At 57.1% G+C, this 20739-nt stretch overlaps 1 protein-coding gene across 9 annotated transcripts in view; it reads right to left on the minus strand.

The window, feature by feature from the left end:
* Positions 1–8198, minus strand: part of PIGQ (phosphatidylinositol glycan anchor biosynthesis class Q) — a 40070-nt gene extending 31872 nt beyond the window's left edge. For 7 of the 9 annotated variants that reach the window (XR_014228321.1, XR_014228322.1, XM_082313413.1 and 4 more), the window contains exons 1-2: positions 7928–8032; positions 2705–3402 (exon numbers count right to left, since the gene is read on the minus strand). Coding sequence is in view for 7 of the 9 variants with exons in the window: in XM_082313413.1 (XP_082169539.1) it covers positions 2705–3375 (671 nt within the window). In the remaining 2 variants the exon portion in view is untranslated. Of the gene's footprint in view, positions 1–2704; positions 3403–7927; positions 8070–8131 lie in introns of those variants that run through there. The other 2 variants (XM_082313409.1, XM_082313415.1) reach the window with 2 other exon arrangements.
* Positions 8199–20739: the final 12541 nt, after the last annotated feature.

Consider the following 20739-nt stretch of genomic DNA (forward strand, 5'->3'; position numbering starts at 1 on the left):
TGCCGCCCTGCTTCCCCCGCGCAAATACCCAACAGCGGCACATCCAAAACAGCCCCAAGCCTCCGCAGCCTGAAAGGACATCACTCCGCTCTTTCTTTAGCTTTTCAAAGCTGACTATCCCTTAACATCACAAAAACCTGGGAAAGAAAGAAGTCCTGTGACCAGAAGGAGCAAAAACCTGGTAGATGTTATTTTACGGGACGTCCTGCCCCAGCACAGGGAGGAGGGGACTGGCAGGACACCTGCACATGACATCTTGAACCCTCCCTGCCTTGCGTATGTTGGCACGAAGGAGGCTGTACTACACATCACGTGCTGAAGGGAACCAAATTGCATTAAACGATTCAGAAGGTCAAGCAGGAGGTTTGTTATAAAGCGAGGTACTGCTCTCTGTTCTCCAAGAGTGATGTTTTAAACCACCCGTAAGATCAGTAAATATAATGCTGATAGCATGGGTGAATAAAACAAAGCAGAAAGAAACCTGTATCCACCTCCCAAGGTTAAGAACAAGTTCAACCTAGGTTTACGCACAGCAAGCCTCGCATTCTGCCTGCTGGTCCGTGCAGCTGGCTGCTAGCCTGGCTCAAAACACCCGGACTGGGCTCAGGAAAAGCTGAAATCAGAATAGCTCCTGATAAGCTGGGTAGCAGCTATCTGTGCCCAACCTGCCAGACCGAGCTCCAGCTCCCAAGTCGTGCTTAGACTGTGGCCTTCTGGAGACCTGCAAAGCTTGGGCTTAACCTGACTCAAGGCCTGGTCTGAGTCCTAGCAGCAATCAAGGTGGGCAAGTCTGGCCTCGAGACCAAGTGCCTATGCAGAAAAGGATCATCCTGTTTGCTGGTAGTCACACAGTCCCCGGACAGCCAGAAAAGGGACCTTCAGAGCTGACTCCCAATCTTCTACCCAGCCACAAAGTTCTGACTTAGTTACCATTAACAACCATTAACTTAGTCACCATTAACTTAGTCACCATTAACAACCATTAGTGCACAGTCAGTGTCTACCGAGCAGTCCCAGGAACCAGTGGTCCCTGATTATATCAGGTTTGGGTTTGACCCTAAATCTCTTCCAATAGAGTTGTCCAAAAGCAGACAGTTTTCCCTTTGTGCACCAAAATGCGTAACTCAACTGTTCAGAAAATCTTTGCATACGAAGAGTTTCACTGTAATTTTTTTTATGACAGTATCATACAACTGGAAACCTGTGAAAAGACTCCGTTCCCCAAACCCTTAGGCTGTACTTGAGAAGATTTATCCATGAATACAGTAGTAGCTGTTATCCAAATTTCATCAATCAACGTGTCCCCTTGCAGCTTGGAACCTGAACTCCGCTCCCCTCTCCGGCACAACCTCTCGAGGCAGGCTGACCAGATGTGTCACTACGCTTTATATGCAGAAGCTTCTCCCCTTCAAACCTGCTCAGAATTCCTCTTCCGCGCAAGCGCTTGCCGCGCATTATGTTTGAAGCATCCTATTCAGTCGCGTGGTTGTGATAACGGGATTTCCCCAAGGATTCATGTAGACCAGCATTCCCTGTAACCTGCCATACGGTGCCAAGGTTGCAGCACCACCGTCTGTTAGAGACACGATGGATTTAGACACACTGCTGATATTTCACAGCCGTGGAGGGATTCATAGCAAATGGGGAGTAGGGAGTCCCAGCTACCGAGCCACTAAGGAGAGCCTCACGTCACTCTCTCAGCCATGGAATAGCTGGAAACCCAATGTTTCAGCTGTGATGAAATTGAACAGCTGCCTGAACACGAGCCAGCAGTGTGCCCAGGTGGCCAAGAGGGCCAGTGGCACCCTGGCTTGTATCAGGAACGGTGTGGCCAGCAGGAGCAGGGAGGTGATGGTGCCCCTGCGCTGGGCACTGGTGAGGCCGCCCCTCGAATGCTGTGCTCAGCGCTGGGCCCCGCACCCCAAGGCGGCCATGGAGGGGCTGGAGCGTGGCCAGAGCAGGGCAGCGAGGCTGGGGCAGGGGCTGGAGCACAAGGCTGGGGAGGAGCGGCTGGGGGAGCTGGGGGGGCTCAGCCTGGAGAAGAGGAGGCTGAGGGGAGCCCTCATCGCTCTCTGCAACGGCCTGAAAGGAGGCTGGAGCCGGGGGGGTCGGTCTCTGCTCCCCAGGAACAAGCGATGGGACGAGAGGGAACGGCCTCAAGCTGCGCCAGGGCAGGGTTGGGTTGGGTATTGGGGAAAACTTCTTCCCCCAAAGGGCTGTCAGGGCCTGGCCCAGGCTGCCCAGGGCAGGGGCTGAGTCCCCATCCCTGGGGGGATTTAAAAGCCGGGGAGATGTGGTGCTGAGGGACATGGTTTAGTGGTGGGCTTGGCAGTGCTGGGTTAACGGTTGGACTCGATGATCTTAAGGGTCTTTTCCAACCTTAACGATTCTGTGATTCTGTGATTCTATGATTCTATGAAGTGGGGCTGAGCTACCCCTGCTGCAAATGGGGAGGAGATCAGGGCCGCCCCACAAAACCTCCCAGCTCCTTGAAGAGCTCTACCATATCTGAGGGATCCTTTAGCCTTGAGTTTTCAATGGAGCTCCCCAAACTTTAACAGCAGCTCTGCGGCAGCCTGTTTGCAACAGAATGATTTTGTATTGACTGTATTTCTCACCAGGGTTGAGCAGGAACCCTGCAAATGCCTAAAGAAGAATTACATTTCTATGCAAAAGGTAAGCTGGCCGATGTCGCACCGCTTACCTGCACCTGCAGATCCCAGAGATAAGCGAAAGCAGGAATGTCAGCAGCATGCACGCAGGCACAGAGGCCTGCTTCATCAGCTCCACGATGATACTAGCTTCAACTCCATCCGACTGCCAGTGGGTCAACTTGATGGGCCCTTCATCGTACCTGTCCGTCATGAACAGTATCTTACTCTTCGCCACCGTGTCAAAGATGGCAGAGAGCTTTGAAGCATCGTCTGTGTGGTCAGTGGAGGTAGCTGTGTCCAAAGGGGGATGTAGGTGGGAAAGCATGACTTTGCGCTGGTCATAGTACACCAAGATGATTTCTTCCTCCTTAGGGTTGTTAGAGTGTTTCTGAAGGGTAGAACAGCTCCAGAATTTGCTGCCTCCCTCTTTGCTTATCTGAATCCATGGCTCATGGGAGAATATTGTCCCAAGGTCTTCCAAGAACTCACTCAGACTCTCTTCTTTCTCCTGTTTGCTATTGCTCCATGAGCCGAGCACAGAAACGCTGACTTTAGTCACCCGCTGGACTTCACTGAGATACTGCTTCACCTGGGCAGGAATAAAAGGGAAATGGACCACGGCAAGGATAACAGCAGAGTTCTGCTCCGAGATCCAGCGGCCGATCAAAATGCCACTTTCTGCCGAGGAGCAGCATGATGGAAAGAAGACCTTAAGTACCATGGCAGCAATCCTGGAAGAACGGTACACCTGCCAATAAACACAGAAATAAAACTTCATAACGGTGACTAAATGCAAGGAAAATCTGAGCTGACCAAAGTCACCGGGGAGGACCAGTCAAGTTCTAAAACACTAAGTCCAACCACTCGCATAACGACATTAGTGACAGCCAACAGACAGACACACATCAGAGAAGTATTTAGGAGGTTCCTGATAATCTGCAGGCTTTGAAGTGAGGGGTGGCGAGCCTGGAGCTTCCCAGCAAAGCCCTTCTCCGAGTCCTGGAGCAGTCGTTCACGACGGCACACTGACAGGCACAGCCCGTCGGACCAGCCAAGATCAGGAATCCAGCCAGCCTCGGATCCTGGGTCTGACACTGGATGCGCTTGAGCACTTCCTAGAGAAGGGGCGATGTCGTAGTGCACCATGAGGCCTCTGGGGAACATTGCCTCCTACTACCGACAATCAAATATCGGTTTATGCTATAAAGCCAGATAATCTCAGAGCCTCCTTTATCATCGAGGAACCCAGAGCTGTGCTCTGCAACAAATTCACTGAACAACCTTGGTCAGGTCACTCACCTCCCCCGTCTCACTCCCCTCATCTGGAAACAGAGACGATAATTTTGTCAAAAGGGACTACAGTGATTAAGTGATTGAAGTTTATGTAGTAGTTTTAATTCATTAGATACAAGACCCTAAAAAAGGAGAAGCATCTCTCCTTTTTCAGTGTTCTTGATCTACAATATATTTCTTCATGTCATTAAGAAAACATCTCAATGGCGTTGTAAGACTTTTACAAAAAGGAGCTTTGGGGCAGTTGACAATGTCTCTTTAAATAAGGTGGAGGTTTCTAACAGAAATATAATTGCAGTAAGGAGGGCGCTGGCGCAGAACAGTCGGCACCCGGCGCCCGTTGTCCTTTCCCGTCCTTCAGTGCTGTGTTAGAGATGTGAAAACTCCGCAGGCCCCCGAGGCTGGCTCCTCTGCGAGGGACCCAGTCAATCGGAAAGAGGAACACGGAGCGTATTTATAACACAGAGAGAGGATGCACAACGTGGAGGGCCCTGGTGGGTTTGATCTTCTCTCTTTTTAATACAGGACGATTGATCTGGTAAATCTCAGCACCTGGCAATTTGCTACGGCATGGAGGCGGCGATGGGGAAGCAGCAAGGGCGAGCGATTAGCCCGCTCCCAGCCCCACAGCCCTGCCAAGCACCGCAGCAGGAAACGTCTGCTCACGGATGAGTTGTCAGCCCCTTGAGGCAGCAAGGCGAAGTTTTTCGGTGCACGGCTCGCTCCTCCGATGGGAAAAGCACCACAGTTGCTGCGTTTGCAAGGAGTAATGGTTTTTTTCCTGGGACTGAACTTTCCCTTTTACTGCAAAACTGCAAAGCACACCCCAAGACTTCCCCTCAAACAGGCGTAAGTGCTCGGGAGGGATTTTGTTCGTAGCGTGCTGCTGGGAGCAGGCAGCGTTCCCCGGCGCTGAGGGCGGTGAGCACCGTCCCTCGCTGCCCCCCAGACCCTCCAGCCCACGGCGAGATGTGGAGGCCACAGGGGGACTTCCCTCTCTCCCTCCTCGCCCAGAAGGATAACCTCGGAGAAGTGGAGTCTGTGAGGAAGCAGGATCTCAGAAGAAGCTCAGATAACATGTGTTTCTCTAAAGGGCTGCAAGGCTGCAGCAGGAGGGAAGGGAAGCGGACAGGCGGACCAGAGGAAGGCCAGGGAAAGGGCCGACGCGACACCCTGGGACTGTAGGGGTGTAGGACAGCAGGCGTGGGAACGACCAAAGACTTGCCGTACAGCTGAAAAACGTCACCTTTCACCAAAGTTTAACGACTATTAGACCCAAACGGACTGAGAAACAAGACATCCGAGCTTATTTTCTATTTCTATTGAAATAGCTAGGACTTGGGTATTTTTTGGTGTTTTTTTTCTGGAAGACCCCGAAGACACCAAAGGACACATCTCCTGTCTGAAAGGGTTGGTCCTGACAGGCATAGGAAACTTCGGTGAAAATCAGCTAACGGAGACAATTAATTAGACCGGTCCTTAAAAAAGTTGAAATAAAACCTGTCCCCTACATTTCACTTTTCTTTCTTCTAGAAAGACTGCGGTTTGTCCACGGACACCGGCCAAAACAGTCTTCCCTTCACCGCCTCTCCTCCCTCCTTGCCTAACTCAGGTTGTTAAATTATCATTATTACTATTATCAGGCGAGATGAGATTTGCTTCACAATTTAGCTTGAGGTTTGAAAAAGGATTTTCAGTCTTTTTCCCCAAGACCCACAGACATATTCCCAGGAAAAAAGGAAATAAATGATATAAATACAGGGGCTCTGAAAGGCAAAATAACAGATTGAACATGTCGGGAATGTACATACAGGCATATGCTCAGAAATGATTTAAAAGAATATAAATGTAGCTAGCATGATCACATTCGAGCTATACTGCAGTACCAAAACCTTACAAGTGAAATTTACCGGTAACTGAATACCCTAAAAACTGAAATTGAGCTCGTTATTTTAAAGAACCCAGAGAAAAATGAAGAAAATAAGCACTTGAATGGGGCTTTTCAGTATTTCTATTTTAATTACCAAAGCTACCACTGGTAATATTGGACAGATAACTTTTTAAAGTTTATTCTTTTATTCTTCTTTTTCCTCAAGAGATGTCACAGTTGTTTGAGAGTATCGCTGCAAGAGACTTCCAGTGCCTCTGCACGGCTGTCCTTAAAGGTTTGTCCATCCATTCGACATTTCAGAGAAGAACTATCAACTGACTCTTAATTCAAACATTTATTTTCCACTGAGATATTTTTTAAAGATAGCCCCAGTCATCTGGGAAAACTTCTCAAGGAGGAGAAACACTTCTCATCCTTATCTTCTCTAGTTTGTGAATTTTTCCGCTTACACCTTCCCCAACCTTTTAAATTAACTTAGTTTTATGCAGATAACTGCTTTGGTTATGGCTCGGGTTAAATAATACCTAAGCACATTGCCTGCCCTTTGGCTGCTGCAGATATGGCAGAGAAGGCTCTGATGATACAATTTTCAGGCTGTACAAAATATCTCGATAGTTGAAAACTATCAAGTATTCATATGTTAATGTGGCATACGGTAGTAACCAGGGAGCAGGCCGGGGAGCTCAGGCGGCAGAGCTGGTATTCCCAAACCCATGACTGGATTTATTAATTAACCCTACTTTATTAATTTCCATAGACTGTCTGAAATCTAAAGTTGACATTTTAAATGTCATCACAGGCAACTGCTGTTAATTTTAACAGATATATCCTACCAATATGCTTAGTCTGAGCTCATGAAGTGCCGAAAGCCTTCCAGCTCTGCCCATTTTTGCTGGAAAGCCCCAGCTTTTCCCTGAGCTGCTGCACAGCATCAACGCAACGATCTTGGGCGCAGCAAAGCCAACACTGGACGCAGCCTAAAACGCATCAACGCAACCAACAAATGAAGAAAGGACCCCAGGACTGATTCATTTCAGAATTTTAGATGGAAAAGCAAAGGCGAACAGCGGGATGTGGCCCCGGCCTCGCCAGGCTGCCCCGTCACCGCAGCCGTGCCGAGGGCTGCCGGCCCCTCGGCAAACCCAGGCTTGAGCATCTCCAGGTCTTTCCATGGGGTTTAGGGCCACCGGGCCAGGAGATGCAGAAAGCACTGCCAAGCTGGTCCCGGAGGAGCAGGAGCAGGGCTCTCTCCCTGCAAAGCCCACCAACTTCTTGCTCATACAGGTTCTTTCATAGAATCACAGAACCACAGAGCGCTTTGGGCTGGCAGGGCCCTTCCCAGGCCATCCCGTCCATCCCCCTGCCAGGGGCAGGGACAGCTTCACCCAGATCAGGGGGCTCAGAGCCCCGGCCAGCCTGGCCTTGAAGGTTGCCAGGGATGGGGCATCTCCCACCGCTCTGGGCAACCCCTGCCAGTGCCTCACCACCCTCAGCGTAAACCATTTCTTCCTTCTATCCAGGCTGCATCTCCCCTCCTTCACTTTCAAACCCTCCCCCCGTGTCCTGTCGCTGCAGGCCCTGCTAAAAAGCCTGTCCCCCCCTTTCTTGTCGGCCCCCTTTAAGCACGGCAAGGCCGCAGTGAGGTCTCCCCGCAGCCCCCTCCTCCCCAGGCTGAACCCCCCCAGCTCTCAGCCTGCCCTCACAGCAGAGCTGGGCCAGCCTCGGAGCATTTCTGTAGTGCTTTTGCGGTTTGTAAATGCGATCGTAGGGCAGGGGTGGGCTGGGGCAGCAGCAATGAGATGCCCCCTCCCCGACACCCCTCCTTCGAGCCTGGGGCAGGTTTAGTCACCACCCCCTGGCCCTCGGGCTGCCCCCACACCGCCCCCGGGACCCTGGGGACCCCCCAGCCCCGGCGATCCCGGGTAACAGCTAACACCCTCGGCCAGGCCTCGGCGGGGAGGGAGCCCCGGGGCCGGGCCGCCGAGGGCAGGCGAGGCCGGGGAGACCCCCGCGGCCGGGCAGGCCCTGCCCGCCCCGCTCCGCCCCGCCGCCCCCCGCCGCCGCCCCGGCCCTGCCCGCCGCCGCCTACCGCCCGCTCCGCCACGCCGGCCGCTTCCGGGGACCGGTTGCTCGGAGACGCCGCTGCCGCCGGGCTGTGCACCGCGGCGGGCCCGGCCGGCGCCGGGAAGCGGCCTCCCGCGTTCCGCCCGCGCTGCGGGGCTGCCCGCTGCCGCTGCCCCTCGCCCGCCCTCCTCGCCCGGCGCTGCCGCGGCGGAGGCCGGCCTCGGCTTACCCGGCAGCGCTGCTCACGGGGGCTCGCCCCAGCGCCTGCCCGCGGCGCCCAGAGCGGGGCGGCAGGGCTGCCGGCTGCGCTGGCCGATAAGGAACGCCAGCTCGCCCAGCCCGCAGACGTGCCCGGCAAGGGCCAGGCACTCGCCTTTCCTCGTGGGACTCCCTTGTCCCCCATCCCCAGAGGCCAAGGACTCGCCTTTCCTCGTGGGACCCCATTGTCCCCCATCCCCAGAGGCCAAGGACTCGCCTTTCCTCATGGGACCCCGTTGTCCGCCATTCCCAAAGGCCAAGGACTCGCTTTTCCTCATGGGACTCCTTTATCCCCCATCTCCAAAGGCCAGGGACTCCCCTTTCCTCATGGGGCCCCATTTTCCCCCATCCCCAAAGGCCAGGCACTCGCCTTTCCTTTTTTTTTTAGATTAGATATTAGCTTTTCCTTTTTTTTTAGATTAGATATTAGGAAAACTTCTTCCCAGAGAGAGTGGTCAGGCCCTGGCCCAGGCTGCCCAGGGCAGGGGTGCACTCACAGTCCCTGGAAGTGTTCAACCCGTGTGGATGTGGCGCTTAGGGACAGGGTTTAGAGGTGGCCTGGCAGTTAGGGTAGCGGCTGGGCTCGGTGACCTCAGAGGCCCTTTCCAACCTTAACGGTTCTGTGATTCTATGACGCCATTGTCCCCCATCCCCAAAGTTCAGGGAGTCGCCTTCCTCACGGAACTCCCTTGTCCCACATTCCCAAAGGCCAGGGACTCGCCTTTCCTCATGGGACCCTCTTGTCCCCCATCCCCAAAGCTTAGGCACTCACCTTCCTCACGGAACCCCCTTGTCCCCCATCCTCAAGGGCCGGGCACTTGCCTTTCCTTGTGGGACCCCGTTGTCCCCCATCCCCAAAGGCCAGGCACTTGCCTTTCCTCATGGGACCCCGCTGTCCCCCATCCCCAAAGGCCCGGGACTCGCCTTTCCTCACGGGACCCCGTCGACCCCCATCCCCGCTGCCTCAGCAGACCCCAACCAGGGACCCACGGGTGGGGACACCGATGCCCAGGAGCTTCCCTCCTGTGACCCAGCAGTGGGTCGGGGCCCCGAGGGTGCCAGCGGGCTTGGGAGGACGCTGGGCAACTTGACGGGGTCGGAGCAGGACCCGCAGGGGTGGGCTAGAGAAAAGGTTTTGTTTTGTTTTTTTGTTGGGTGCCCCAGAATTGGAAATAAAGCAGGGGAAGATCGGTTTTCTGGGAGCTCACGCGAAGGGAGGGGATGGGACTGGCTTATCCCTGTTCCTGCAAAGCACGCAGCCTCCTGCGGCTGCCTCGCTCTGCAGGGAGAGGGGCTCCGGGAGGCCACCATCGTCTTTAGCGCTCGTTCCAGGGCCAGGAAGGAGAGAGGGTCCTCTCCGGGGTTCGGTTGGGGTGAGAAGTGGTGATGGCAGCCAGGTCTCAGACATCGGCAGAGGCTGAGGAGTCATGCAGCACCGTGCCCATGCTGAGGGGAGAGGAAAACACCCTTCCCTGTGCCACCACACCCTGCCCGCCTTCCCCTGGCCTCCGCTGATAAAGGCGGTGGCTGTGGCTCCCCGAGCCCTCCGCTCCACGGGGAGAACAGGACGGCAGGGCGGGCTCAGCCCCAGGACGTGGGCTGGTGTCAGCACCATGCCCATATGCAATTTACTCCATGCAGCAGTTGTTGCTTCCCTGTAGAGGTCAGGAATGCAGCACAGAATGAGTTACCTTCATTTTACCGTTCTGAAGTCTGCTGCAAACCCAGCATGCCAGGTAGCCCATGGCTGCCAGCTCCAGCCTGGCCTAACCCCCCCGGTCATGTTCTGGCATCAGGGAGGTGGAACCATGGCCACATAAAAACAGTGTGCGGGGAAAAGAAATAATTATATTATCTTTGCAAAAACACACAAGGGTTCGAGGGCGTGGTGATAAGTTTGCCAAGGCACCAGTGTGTGGCCAGTTCCGAGTAGCTCGGTCGTCCTTTAGCTACTCTGGCAGGTCCAAGAAACTCAGAGCTGGCCTAGTCCTTGCTTGTGCCATCTGGAGAAGCTGGAGGGCAATAAGGCAGTCAAGTGTGGGGAGAATGCCCGGCTATGGGAGCGGTGGGGCTCATGGCCCACCAGCAGACCCAAAGCTCAGTGGGGTTGCAGTGGAAGCAGCCCCACTCCCCTCCTGAGTGTTAGGCTGGGGTCACCCCATGGTGCCCCAGGGTTGCTGGGGCTGTAAGGGGGTCTCACATGGTATTTAAAGACTTTGACACAGTTCTCCCCTACATCTGCCACAAAGAGGTGCCCGAAGGAGGAGCAAGCCACGCCGCTGGGCCTCCGCAGCCTTGCGGACACCAGGCAGACGGGAGCCCCGTGCTCTGGGAACAAATGGACCGTGCGGCGCTGCTCGTCCGCCACCAGGATGCTGCCATCCACGTCAACGCAGACCCCCGCTGGGTTGCCAAACTGGTGTCCGTATTTGCTGCTGAGGGAGCAGAGGAGCTTACGGCTGCTAGCAAAGACCTTGACGTCTCCGCACTCCTCGCTTACCACAAAGCCTCCGTTGGGCGCTGGACTGACGTAGCGAGGTCCCTGCAGGTTGGGGACTGAGTGGATGTTGAGTGTCTTGAAGGCATGGTCCAGAGCAAAGCTGTGGACTTGGCCTTGTGCATAGTCTGCTACCAAGATCTTGCCCATGGAGTCCACTCCAATACCCCTGGGGGAACCAACCTTTCTGATCTTTATCCATTCCCCCTTGGAGAGGCTGGTGTGAGGGTTGAAGACCCAGATAGCTCCATTCATCATGTCGGCTACGGCCACCATTCCCGTCCGAGTCACAGTCACATCTTCTGGCAAGAAAGTGCCGCTTTCCTTCCCTGTTTGCTGGCAGGGCAGGGACCGCAGCGTTTGGCCTGTGCTGCTGAGGACGTGGACCCAGGGAGCACTCTCAGCCGTCACGTAGATGGAGCCATCCAGGGAGCAATGAATTCCACTTACTCCCCCATAGCGGCTGCCGGTGGGATTGGGGATCTGCTGGACCAGGTTGTCCTGGCAGTAGTGGAGGAGGTTCTTAATGTTGTCCAGATCTCCGCACAGGCTTTTGGCTTTGTCCGCCAGCTGGTGGACTTGGTGCTGCGTCACCATGCCCATGCCGCGCTGGCTGCTCAGCAGCGGGCTGGCTGTCTGGAGCGTGGCGATTGACTTCAGCTGGAGGCTGTAGATGGTTTTCAGAAGCTTCTCCTTTTGCTGGCTGGTCTCCAGAGCGTAGTCCATGACAAATCTCTTGTCCCTGTTTGGGGGAAGCAGTAGGACTGTTACTGTCCCTGCCTGCTGCCATCTCTGGGGACGTGCTGAGCTTAGGTGCTTGCTGCCTACCCAGGGTCGAGGCGTTGGTGCTAGTCTGGATTCACTCCGATGCGACAGAGACCAGATCATAGCCCTGCCAGCTAACTACGTGCTCAGAATGTAAAGACAAACAGGGACCATGGCACAGAAATGAAGGAGCTGGCAAGCTGGATCTGCAGCTGGAGGAACCAGCCAAAAACGTCCATCGGCTTCAACCACAGCTTGGCTGGTGCCAGATCTGGCCTAGGGATTTATGTGTGAAGGAGAGCCCTGTGTGGGAGCGCGCTGGATGGAACGTCCACTCTGCTTCCTGAGATTGGCGGCTTCTCTCAGGCCTTTAACACTTCTTAACCCTATTTTCTGTAAGCCCAATCTCTCCAGACCGTGCTCAGCCCACACTAACGCTTGAGACACGGAGGATGACTATTCCTGCACGCCCCCCGGCTCAGATATCACACTTGGCCAGCGCGTGCCCTTGCTAAGGGAAGCCCCCTCCCCACCCCAATAATTAGTCCCAAAACGGCCAACAACTTGTCAGGAAGAAGGGAGGTACTGCTCTGGAGGACACATTCAACCTACACAAACAACATTTTCAGCCACGAGAGCCACCCGAGAACCACAATTTCTCTTTTGCCCACTCTCCTTCTGTCCTAAAACCATAAGGAATGAGTGCTGCAAACGGCAGAGATGACAGCCCGGCTCTGCTGTGTGCTCTCCAGGGGCTGGCTGGAGCACGGCTCGTAGCACACAGCCAGGAGCCAGCAAGAGAAATGTGGCCTCATTAAAGTTCCTGAATAGCCAGAAGTTAACTCTGCTTTAAATGTGATTATAATTATTATTATAATGGACACACTTGGCTGTTCCGAGTTGTTTGCAAGCCACTGCTCCGCCTCGATCGCCCCGTGTCCCATGATTGCCTGCTATCATGTGCTCTATGCTGCCTGCAAAAGGAATGCTTCCCCAAACCACAGCTGAAATACCACAACTGTCAAAAAATCATCGCCTGAATACTCGCAGAACTATCAAACACAAATACGTGATGGAGGAGATCAGTGTGAATATGGAGAGAATCCAATTTCTGCTGGTTTGGGGGCTTGGGAACAGCTTTGCCACCTTCTTCCCCAAAGTGGTTGGGCTTTGTGTCTCCGGCAGCAGAGACCAGCTTGGGGGGGAGCAAGCCCTCCGCCACCCCCCGTGACTGCTCATCAGGGTCCTCCTTCAGAGCCGGGCAGAGCTCAAAATCCAAAAAACTGGATTTTACAGATGGGGAAACTGAGTCACCAACGAGGGAGCCACCATCCCAGCCACCACACACCCAGCACCGGGAGTGTCCACCTCGCTTCCCGGGCGCTGGGCATCCAAAGCTGCCATCAGACCCTTGATGGTGTGTCCTGAGCCAAGCCTGAGCTGCGCAATCACAGGTCTAAGCCCAGGAAGAGGGCCCTGATGCTGTCCCCAGCACAGCTCAGGCCAACCAACGCCTACGTGACCCCAAGCCCAGCTCAACAGATCTTGTACCTCTGTCCGGGCGTCCTGGGGGCTGCTCGTCCTTCCCCGGCAGCACTGCCCTCCCACCGGCTCCGTCCTGCTTCCTCGCCAGGCTCAGGGCAGCGGGGCCGAGGGATATTGTGTTGTTAGTGACGGGCAATTGCCCTTGAGTCTGGATAAACACAAAAGCTCCTTGTGCTGACAACCAGAAGCAGCGAGACAAGGGCTGATACGCACGGTTTTTATTCCCTGCTGGTCTCATGCCCAGAGAGAAGGTGCCTTTCCTCCAGGATCAGGCTATGTCCCATCCACCCACTCCCACCAAAGGGAGGAAACACCCAAGGTGCCCAGCTGCAGGCACCATTTGAGGCTTTTATGTAGAGGCAAAGGCACCGATATGCTGCACCTGACCCTTAGCGTGAGACGCAGCTGTGGGGTGGGACAGGGCTGCTCTCACACCTTGAATCAGGGCTCCTGCCTTGTCTCACTGCTTCCTCGCTGGCTCCCGGTGTGCTTCCAGCCTGGGCGTTGTGCGGTTGCGTGCCTCAGTCTCCCCAATGATGATGACGGTGGTGATTTTTACCATGTCAGGCTTTGAGGTTCAGCGATGGAAGAGGCGGATCAGCCGGGGCTCCTGGCCACAGCCCCGCTCTCCAGCTCCACGCCGCTCAACCCTGGCTGCCCGCAGCTGGGCAAGGTGGTGTTTGGAGTTGACGGTGGCGTTTATCGCTTCAGCTCAAGCAAAGAGGGCCAGGAGCAACAGCAGAGTCAGCCAGGAGCAGCCTGCGAGGCGCCGGTCAGAGCCTGCCCTCCCTCCCTGGCAGCGCCTGCTGACGGTGCTCAGCCCATCCTCGCCAGCAGCGAGCTCAAAGCATCTGCCTTAAACCTGGCCAAGGCTTGACCAAGTTTGTGTCTGTTTATTACTCGGATGGGCCAAAGGTAAACCAAGTTTGGCTCAGGCTGCCCCCACCTTTCGGGAGGCTTGGAGGAGCCGTGTGTGCCTGGCCCTTCGGACGAAGGACGCGGGTTGGGGTCCGGCTGGCTGCAGGAGCTGCGGGGCAGGGATCTGCCTCCGAAGCCCTGGGGCTGGGTGCTCCTCTCTCAGTGCGTTGAGGGCCCTTCTGCTCCTGTATCGGTGTATCCCCAAAGCTCACAGTGTCTGGGAGGCTGCTTCAGACTATTACCAGCCAAAATTACAAAAATAACTTGACGTGACAAGCAGCAAGGCCGCTCCATTGAGCCCCGGCAGGACGGTAGGCAGCTTCAAAAACCATCTCCCAGGGCAACAGGGTCTGACCTTTTGTTTCGCTGTTGTGTGCTCCATCACCAGGATAAACAAACACAGCCTGGCCCTGGGGCTCCCGTTCACCTTTCCAGGACCGTGGCTCTGTCACAACCTGTTTGAAAGCCACCCCCGGACCCCAGGAGACGCCTGTGTCACGGCAGGGCCCTGGCACAGCCCGTGCCCACGCCGACACCGGGAGCTGCAGGGTTCAAGGACGGGGGGCATGGTCTGGCTGCTGGCGCTGGAGATGGACCAGGGGGAAGAGAGTTTGGGTCCGGTTCAGGCTTTCCTGGAGCACGTTACTTGCAGGAGTTAGTGGTGAACTTCTCCCCTTGGGGCTTTTGCTCCCGTGGCCCAGGGACAGCAGCTCTTGCTTGAGTGTCCACAAGAGACGCGCCAGCCCTGGGTCTCTGCCGGTCCCCATGCCTGGGGAGATGGGCACGGCACCTGCCTGGCACTATGCATGTGTGCAGGGAGCCAGCGGCAGATCCCGTGGGACGAGCCGATGTCATTGCTACCTAGTCACAGACTTGTGGAATAAAACCCAAACCCATCCGTTGGGAATATTTCCTTGCCTAGATCACACCTGCATGGCTGGGGAGAGGGTCAAGGGGACACGGATGGCCATGGCGTCCATGGAGGGTTCACTGTGGTGTAACGAAACCCCGCTGTAGCTCAGATCCGTGCCGGACCCCGCAGCACTCCAGCCCTGCGGGTCCCAGCAGGCCCCAGCCTGCTCCCGACCACCATCGGCACGGGGAGATTTTGGCCGAGGGCTGTGGTTGTTTGCTGAGAGCAGGAGCGGGCGGTTGTGGGGATGAAGTGGGGCGGCCGGCGGGTGTCCGGCTGGCTGGGCTGGACACGGCCTTGTCGTTTCTTTGCGCAGACGGCAGGCGGCTCCGTCTGTCCGAACAACCCGGGGGATGATTGGCACTAATTATCAGAAAGATGCAATTTACTGTGTGTGTGCGCGTGTGTGTGCAACGGAAAGTGGTGTCCCAGGACTGCGCGAGAGCTTTCAGTGGGAAGCCGGAGCATCTGCCTGCCCAGCCACATGCAGAAAACGGGATCTCCAGCCCGAGCAGAGCCCTCGTCCCCACTGTGCTCGCCCCTGTCCCCCAAGGGCCCGCGGTGCCCAGCGAAGGACACACGGGGGCTCGGGGGGACGCTGGGGGACAGCACTCTCGGAGCCCCATCCCCCACGCAGGCTGGGGCTGGGGCTTCCTAAGCCCAGTTCCATGGAGGAAAGAGCAGGAATTCGACTCCTCTTCAGGGACCACAGAAACCCCTCCAGGAAGGAAAGCTGTAACTGCTCTGGTCCCAAAACTGCCCTGGCACTGTCCTCCAGCTGGCGTGGGCACCCCGGAGTCCCCGCTGCTGGTCAGCTAACCCATGGAGAAGATTCTCCAGGGTCTGATAAGGGCTGAGCTGGCGCCTCGGCTTCTCCCGTGCTGTGTTCCGCCTCCGCAGCCTCCCGCTCTCACAAGGCTCACAAGAGGATTAGGAAGTTAATCCTCTTTGAGACATCAAGCTCCCTGTTGAGCCTGACTGAGAGGGCCAAAAGCTGTGGAGCGCAGCAGGGCACCGACACAAAGCCTCTTTGCCACGGGGAGCAGCCCCGTGGGGGAGCCCCGGCTGGCCCTGGTGGCAGCGTCCCCATTGCCACCCTCTTCCCCACCCGCCCCAGGCACCGGTCTGTCCCCGGGGCGGTGGGAGCTGGCCAGTGATCCCACCAGGCTGGCTCCCTCCATCCCACCCTGGCCCGGCTCCTGCAGCCTCTCCACACCGGCTCCAGGAGACTGGGGGGGGAGGAAAGCGGAGCGTCCTCATGTCCCGGCAGGGGACGATGTCCCGAGGCCGTATGGGAAGCGGAAGAGGGACAGACGCTTCCTGCAGACACAGCCCCATTCTCGTCCCCGGGGCTCCTGGGGGTCCAGGGGCGCTGCTGAACCCAGGGACACGGGGATTACTGGAGCAAAGCTGCATGCCAAAAGCATCCTCTTATGGACAGTACTGGGCTATTTGGGCTTGCAGGAAGGGTGGCTCCGGCTCCCAGCGAGGAAGCGTGCAGGCTGGTGGGCACCAGCTACAGACACTCAAGGAAGCAACTGCACTTTCCGCTCCCCCTTCCCACCCAAAACACAAATTGTCTACATTGTCGGGTACCCCACACCTAAAATTATGGAGGAAATAACAGTGGCTGTGGGGGTTTGACCCCCTGCAACCCCAGATCGGGAAAATGATGTAGGTGTTTTGGCTTTGTAGCAGTCACTGCCTGGGCTGGGCACTGTACCTGCCCACACAGGTGCTCCCAGGTCTTCAATCAGCTTCTGCCTTGCAGGAACATTTCCTCCTTCCCCCTCAACCCTTTGACCCTCAGCATCTTCCCCCGCACCCCAAGGGTGCAGTGCAGGGAGCACCCAGCCCCGATGCCTCGGCACTGCTCAGCATCTCCTGCATCACCTCGGTCCCAGCAAGCGCGGACCCCTGTGCGTGCACCCTCCAGGCAGGGGAGCGGGCAGGCAAGGCAGGAGCTGATCAAACATCCTCCTCAGCTGGGATCTCACCCCACCGTAGCCCACAGTGCCCGAGGGAAACCCTCTCCCTGCTCAGCTTGGCTGCCTTTGGGGAGCATCAGCCCCGGTAAGAGTCGGAGCACTGTTCTCGCCCACCTCAGCTCTTTTAAGTACTTAAACCCTCAGTGCTTCCCTCCGTGGGCCTTTGATCCAACTCCAAAGCCAGAATGGTTCTGCCCTGGGCAAATACCCAGGGAAACGATCCGATCCGTTTGGAGGCATCCAGGAGCAGGGAGAGGAAACCTCCAATTACAATAACAGATGGGCAGGGGGAAAACGCAGCAGGGAAATTTTGTAGCTTTTTGTACTCTTTTTTCCTCACTTCGAGCTGAGGAGATGGGATAGCTGCTCCTCCGCGCTTGCCCGCGCTGGCTGCATGCCATGGAGGGATGGAGGATACAACTGCTACGCCAGCAGCTCCGGAGCCGCAGTCCCCCGGCACTGCCCTGCAGTTTGGCACCCATTGCTGCCTGCCGGGGGTGGAAGGGTTTGCGGCAGAGTTGAACCACTGCAGCAGTGTCCCGGCAGAGCCAGGGGACCGTCACCAGGGCACAGCTGGAGGCAGTGATGCCAGCACGGTGGCTGGGATGGTGGGAGCGGTGAGGAGCAGTAGGGCTGCTGTCACAAACAGCTGGGAGCAGCAGACCCAAGATGAGCCGCAGGCAGTGCATGGGGTGATGCCTTCTGGGCTGCCTGAGCTCTGCTCCTCTTCCTCCCCCAGAGACGATCCCGGGAGGATGAGGAGGACTCGTGGTTCCTCTGCAAGAGCTGCGGTTTGGGTGAGAGCAGGCGGCGGCGCGGGCTGGGCTCTCCATCCGTGCGGCTGTGCTGCTCTTGCAGATCAGCCCCCTGCCAGGTCTCAGCACATCTGTGCCGCTTCCCTGGCGTGCCACCCGCCCTGGGGATGACAGTTCTGCCTCGAGGGGAGACAGCAGCCTCCCCTGCTTGCTCCTAGCGTGCGGACGCTTCCTAGCAAAGGGAGGGACAAGGCTGAGAAGAGGACTGAGGAAGAGACAAAGAGAATGGTGTTCCTCCTGCCCCTGCTGGTATCTTCTAGGATGCTTTGCTTGGTGACAGCTCCACAGCTCCTTACTTAAGGTCATGGGGAAACTGCCCCTGGTGTGCGGTCATTCGGCAGAAGGAAAACGTTGTGTGCCTTTCCCCAGGCGGGAAGTGCAAGGTGGGCTGGGACAGGCTCTGTGGGACGATGGGGACCCTTTGGGGGCAATTCCTGATTTGTCTTCCCAGCTCCAGAGTCCTCCCAGCCTGGTACCTCCACCTGCCCTCGGCTCGCGGTTAAAGAGCGGGCGCTGCACTCAGCCCTGCCGCCGCTGCAAAGCCGGTTCATTACCTCCCTCCTGCCCGAGATGGAGCAATTCTGCTCCAGGTTGTCTTTGCAGCTTCACATGTCTGCTCAGAAATCTCCTGGCCGACCTTGGCCCTTCTTAGTCCACGTTTGGTAACTTTCCACTGCTCCGAGCTCTGGCCTGCCCGTGTTGGGGTAAGAGAAAACTGGTTGTGCTGGGCAGGAACCACTTCTCCTCCCCAGCTGGTTCCACCTGGTAGCCCACTGTTACGAGTGAGCGCCCAGCTCCCCGGCCCTGCCGCAGGTGGGTCGCGGGATGCCTCGACACGGCCGGCCGGGCAAGACACAGCAGGCAGGGCACCTCGGTGCTTGCCTTCCCCCTGTCATTTCAGCCACGGCCTCCGGATTCGCGTGGTCCCGGATCACTGGGATGTCCCCCACCCAGCTGCCGATTGGTGTGTGCACAGGGTTAACTCACCCAGGCATCAAACGTCCCCATTTCTTGGTGCCACAGCAAGCACCCTGCCAGCGCGTGGCAGCACCCTCTTTCCCTGAACACGGGGTTGTGTCTACGCCATCTTTTACTTGTGGGCAAACCCAAGGGTGTTTGCTGCTTCATCCCTTGGACCGTGGTTTCTCCCGCCAGGCTGGGGTGCGGCGGGAGGAGGCGATGCCCACCTCAGCCCCTGCTGTCCTCCGTGCAGCCCGGGGTCTCTGCCTCTGGAGTGACTGTCCTCTTCCAGCACAGGATCCATGCCCCAAATTTGCCACTGGCCCTTTGCCACCAAGCCAGGGGAATCGAGGGACATGGCGTTTTCATGGGTCTGTGGGATGCTCCCACCTCGTGCTTGGGGCTGCCCTGCTCACGAGAAGCAGCCTGGCTTGACGTCCTGCCACCCTTCCCCACAGACCGCGGCCCCGTCTCCGTGTCCGGGGTGCCTGGGTTGCCCCTGCGCTGTCTCCCCTTGCTCTTGACGCCCGCAGTGCATCGAGGCGGAGCTCGCAGCCATGCCAACAGGGCTGGAAAACTGGTTGGGGATGCAGCAAACCCACCCTCGCTGTCCTCCGCTCTCAGCTTCGCTGGGGCCACGTCCTTGTGCCGATGGGATGGGGAGAGCAACAACCTCCTGTTTTACAAGGAACCTTGAAATCTCGTTCCTTCCACTGCCTTGCCCGAGATAAACCTTCCCTGAGGGTTTGTTTATTAGGAAACTTCCCCCGCTCCCAATCCCCGAGCTCTCCTTTGCTCTTGAACCCGGAGGAGAAGGAATACTTGAGCAGGAGCAGCTGTACCCACCTGGGGTTAGAAACACATAAAAGTTGTGCAGCTCCATTGACCAGGAGCTGCTGGGCTCCAAGCTGTGCCGGGGACCTGCTGTGACCCCACGTCCCCCAGCCCCGGGAGAAGGGGGGCTGCTGGCCTCGGCCGGGCAGGGGAGGGATTTGGCTGGGTCCTCCAGCTTGGTCTTGGCTTGGCAGGAAAGTGGGGGGGACATGCAAGTAGGGGGACTTTGGTCAACCATGACCAAGAAAGATGGCTATCGGGTGGGCCTGCCGTAAAGGGCAGGTAATGCCTCGCTATCGGATGCCTTTAGGGTGGCCAAATAGCCGTGTAATGGGCCCTGTACTGGAGCGGGCTGAGGGCCCTGGGGGTGCAGATTGCAGACTGGATAAGCCACCCTGGTAGTTCAACTCCCATCCATTATTTAAATGCAAAGGTAAATGCTTTCATCTTTTCAGCTGGAATGGTGCCACCAGCTCGGCCACCTCCTGGAGTTCCCATCCTGGTGGCCTTCAGGCAGGAGTCCCTGGGCAGGGGGCTGCCCTGGCCAGCCACGGCAGGGCAGAGAGGGGAGCCACCCGCTCTGCGGGCGTGCCACCAGCACCCCTGGGGACAAGGTGCAAAGTGGCAGGGTGGCACTGGGGACGTGGGACTTGACCCTGCAGCCTCCTCTCTGCTGTTCCCTGCACCAGGACCCTGGCTCTGGTGCTGCAGCCCCATGGTAGCTTGTCAAGGGAGCTGGGCTGCCTCTTTGCGAAGGAGAAGGCTGTGTGTGTGTGCAGGGACTTCTGTGGGAGGAATCAGGACCCTCACAGCTCCCGTGAGGGCATTTCTCCTCCTCATGACCGCCTTTGGACGTAGCGGACTGCCCCTCTCCCCAGCATGGGACAAGCTGGTGGGGTCCCGGTGCTGATCCAGCAGAAGAAAACAGCCAAAACCCACCCACATAAATACTGGCCATGTGCAGCCAGCGTCGACATCTGGCCGCATCCTGCTGGTGCCTAATCCTGAGCCTCCGAAACCTGGGGAACGTGTGGCTCTGTGATGGAGAGCCATGGCGTGGGGCTGCTGCAGGACCCGGCCAGAGCGGGCAGGGCTCCCGGGAGAGGAGAACAATGCCGACCACAGCAACTCCTGCTCGGAGGTTTTCCCTTTAATGGTTTAGTTTTTGTTTTGTACATTCGTAAAACTGTGAACAATAAATACTGTGTGATCGGCCTCCACCTCCCACTTGCCCCCCCGGCTTTCTGCGGAGGCGAGGGAGACCGTGAGCGACGCGGTGAGGGCTGCTGGCGCCGGCTCCGCTCGTGGGAGAGGTGCCCAGCTCGTGGCGTGGGCACCACGGAG

The sequence above is a fragment of the Platalea leucorodia genome, assembly GCF_965183815.1.
Source record: "Platalea leucorodia genome assembly, chromosome: 5".
NCBI classification, from domain to species: Eukaryota; Metazoa; Chordata; class Aves; order Pelecaniformes; family Threskiornithidae; genus Platalea; species Platalea leucorodia.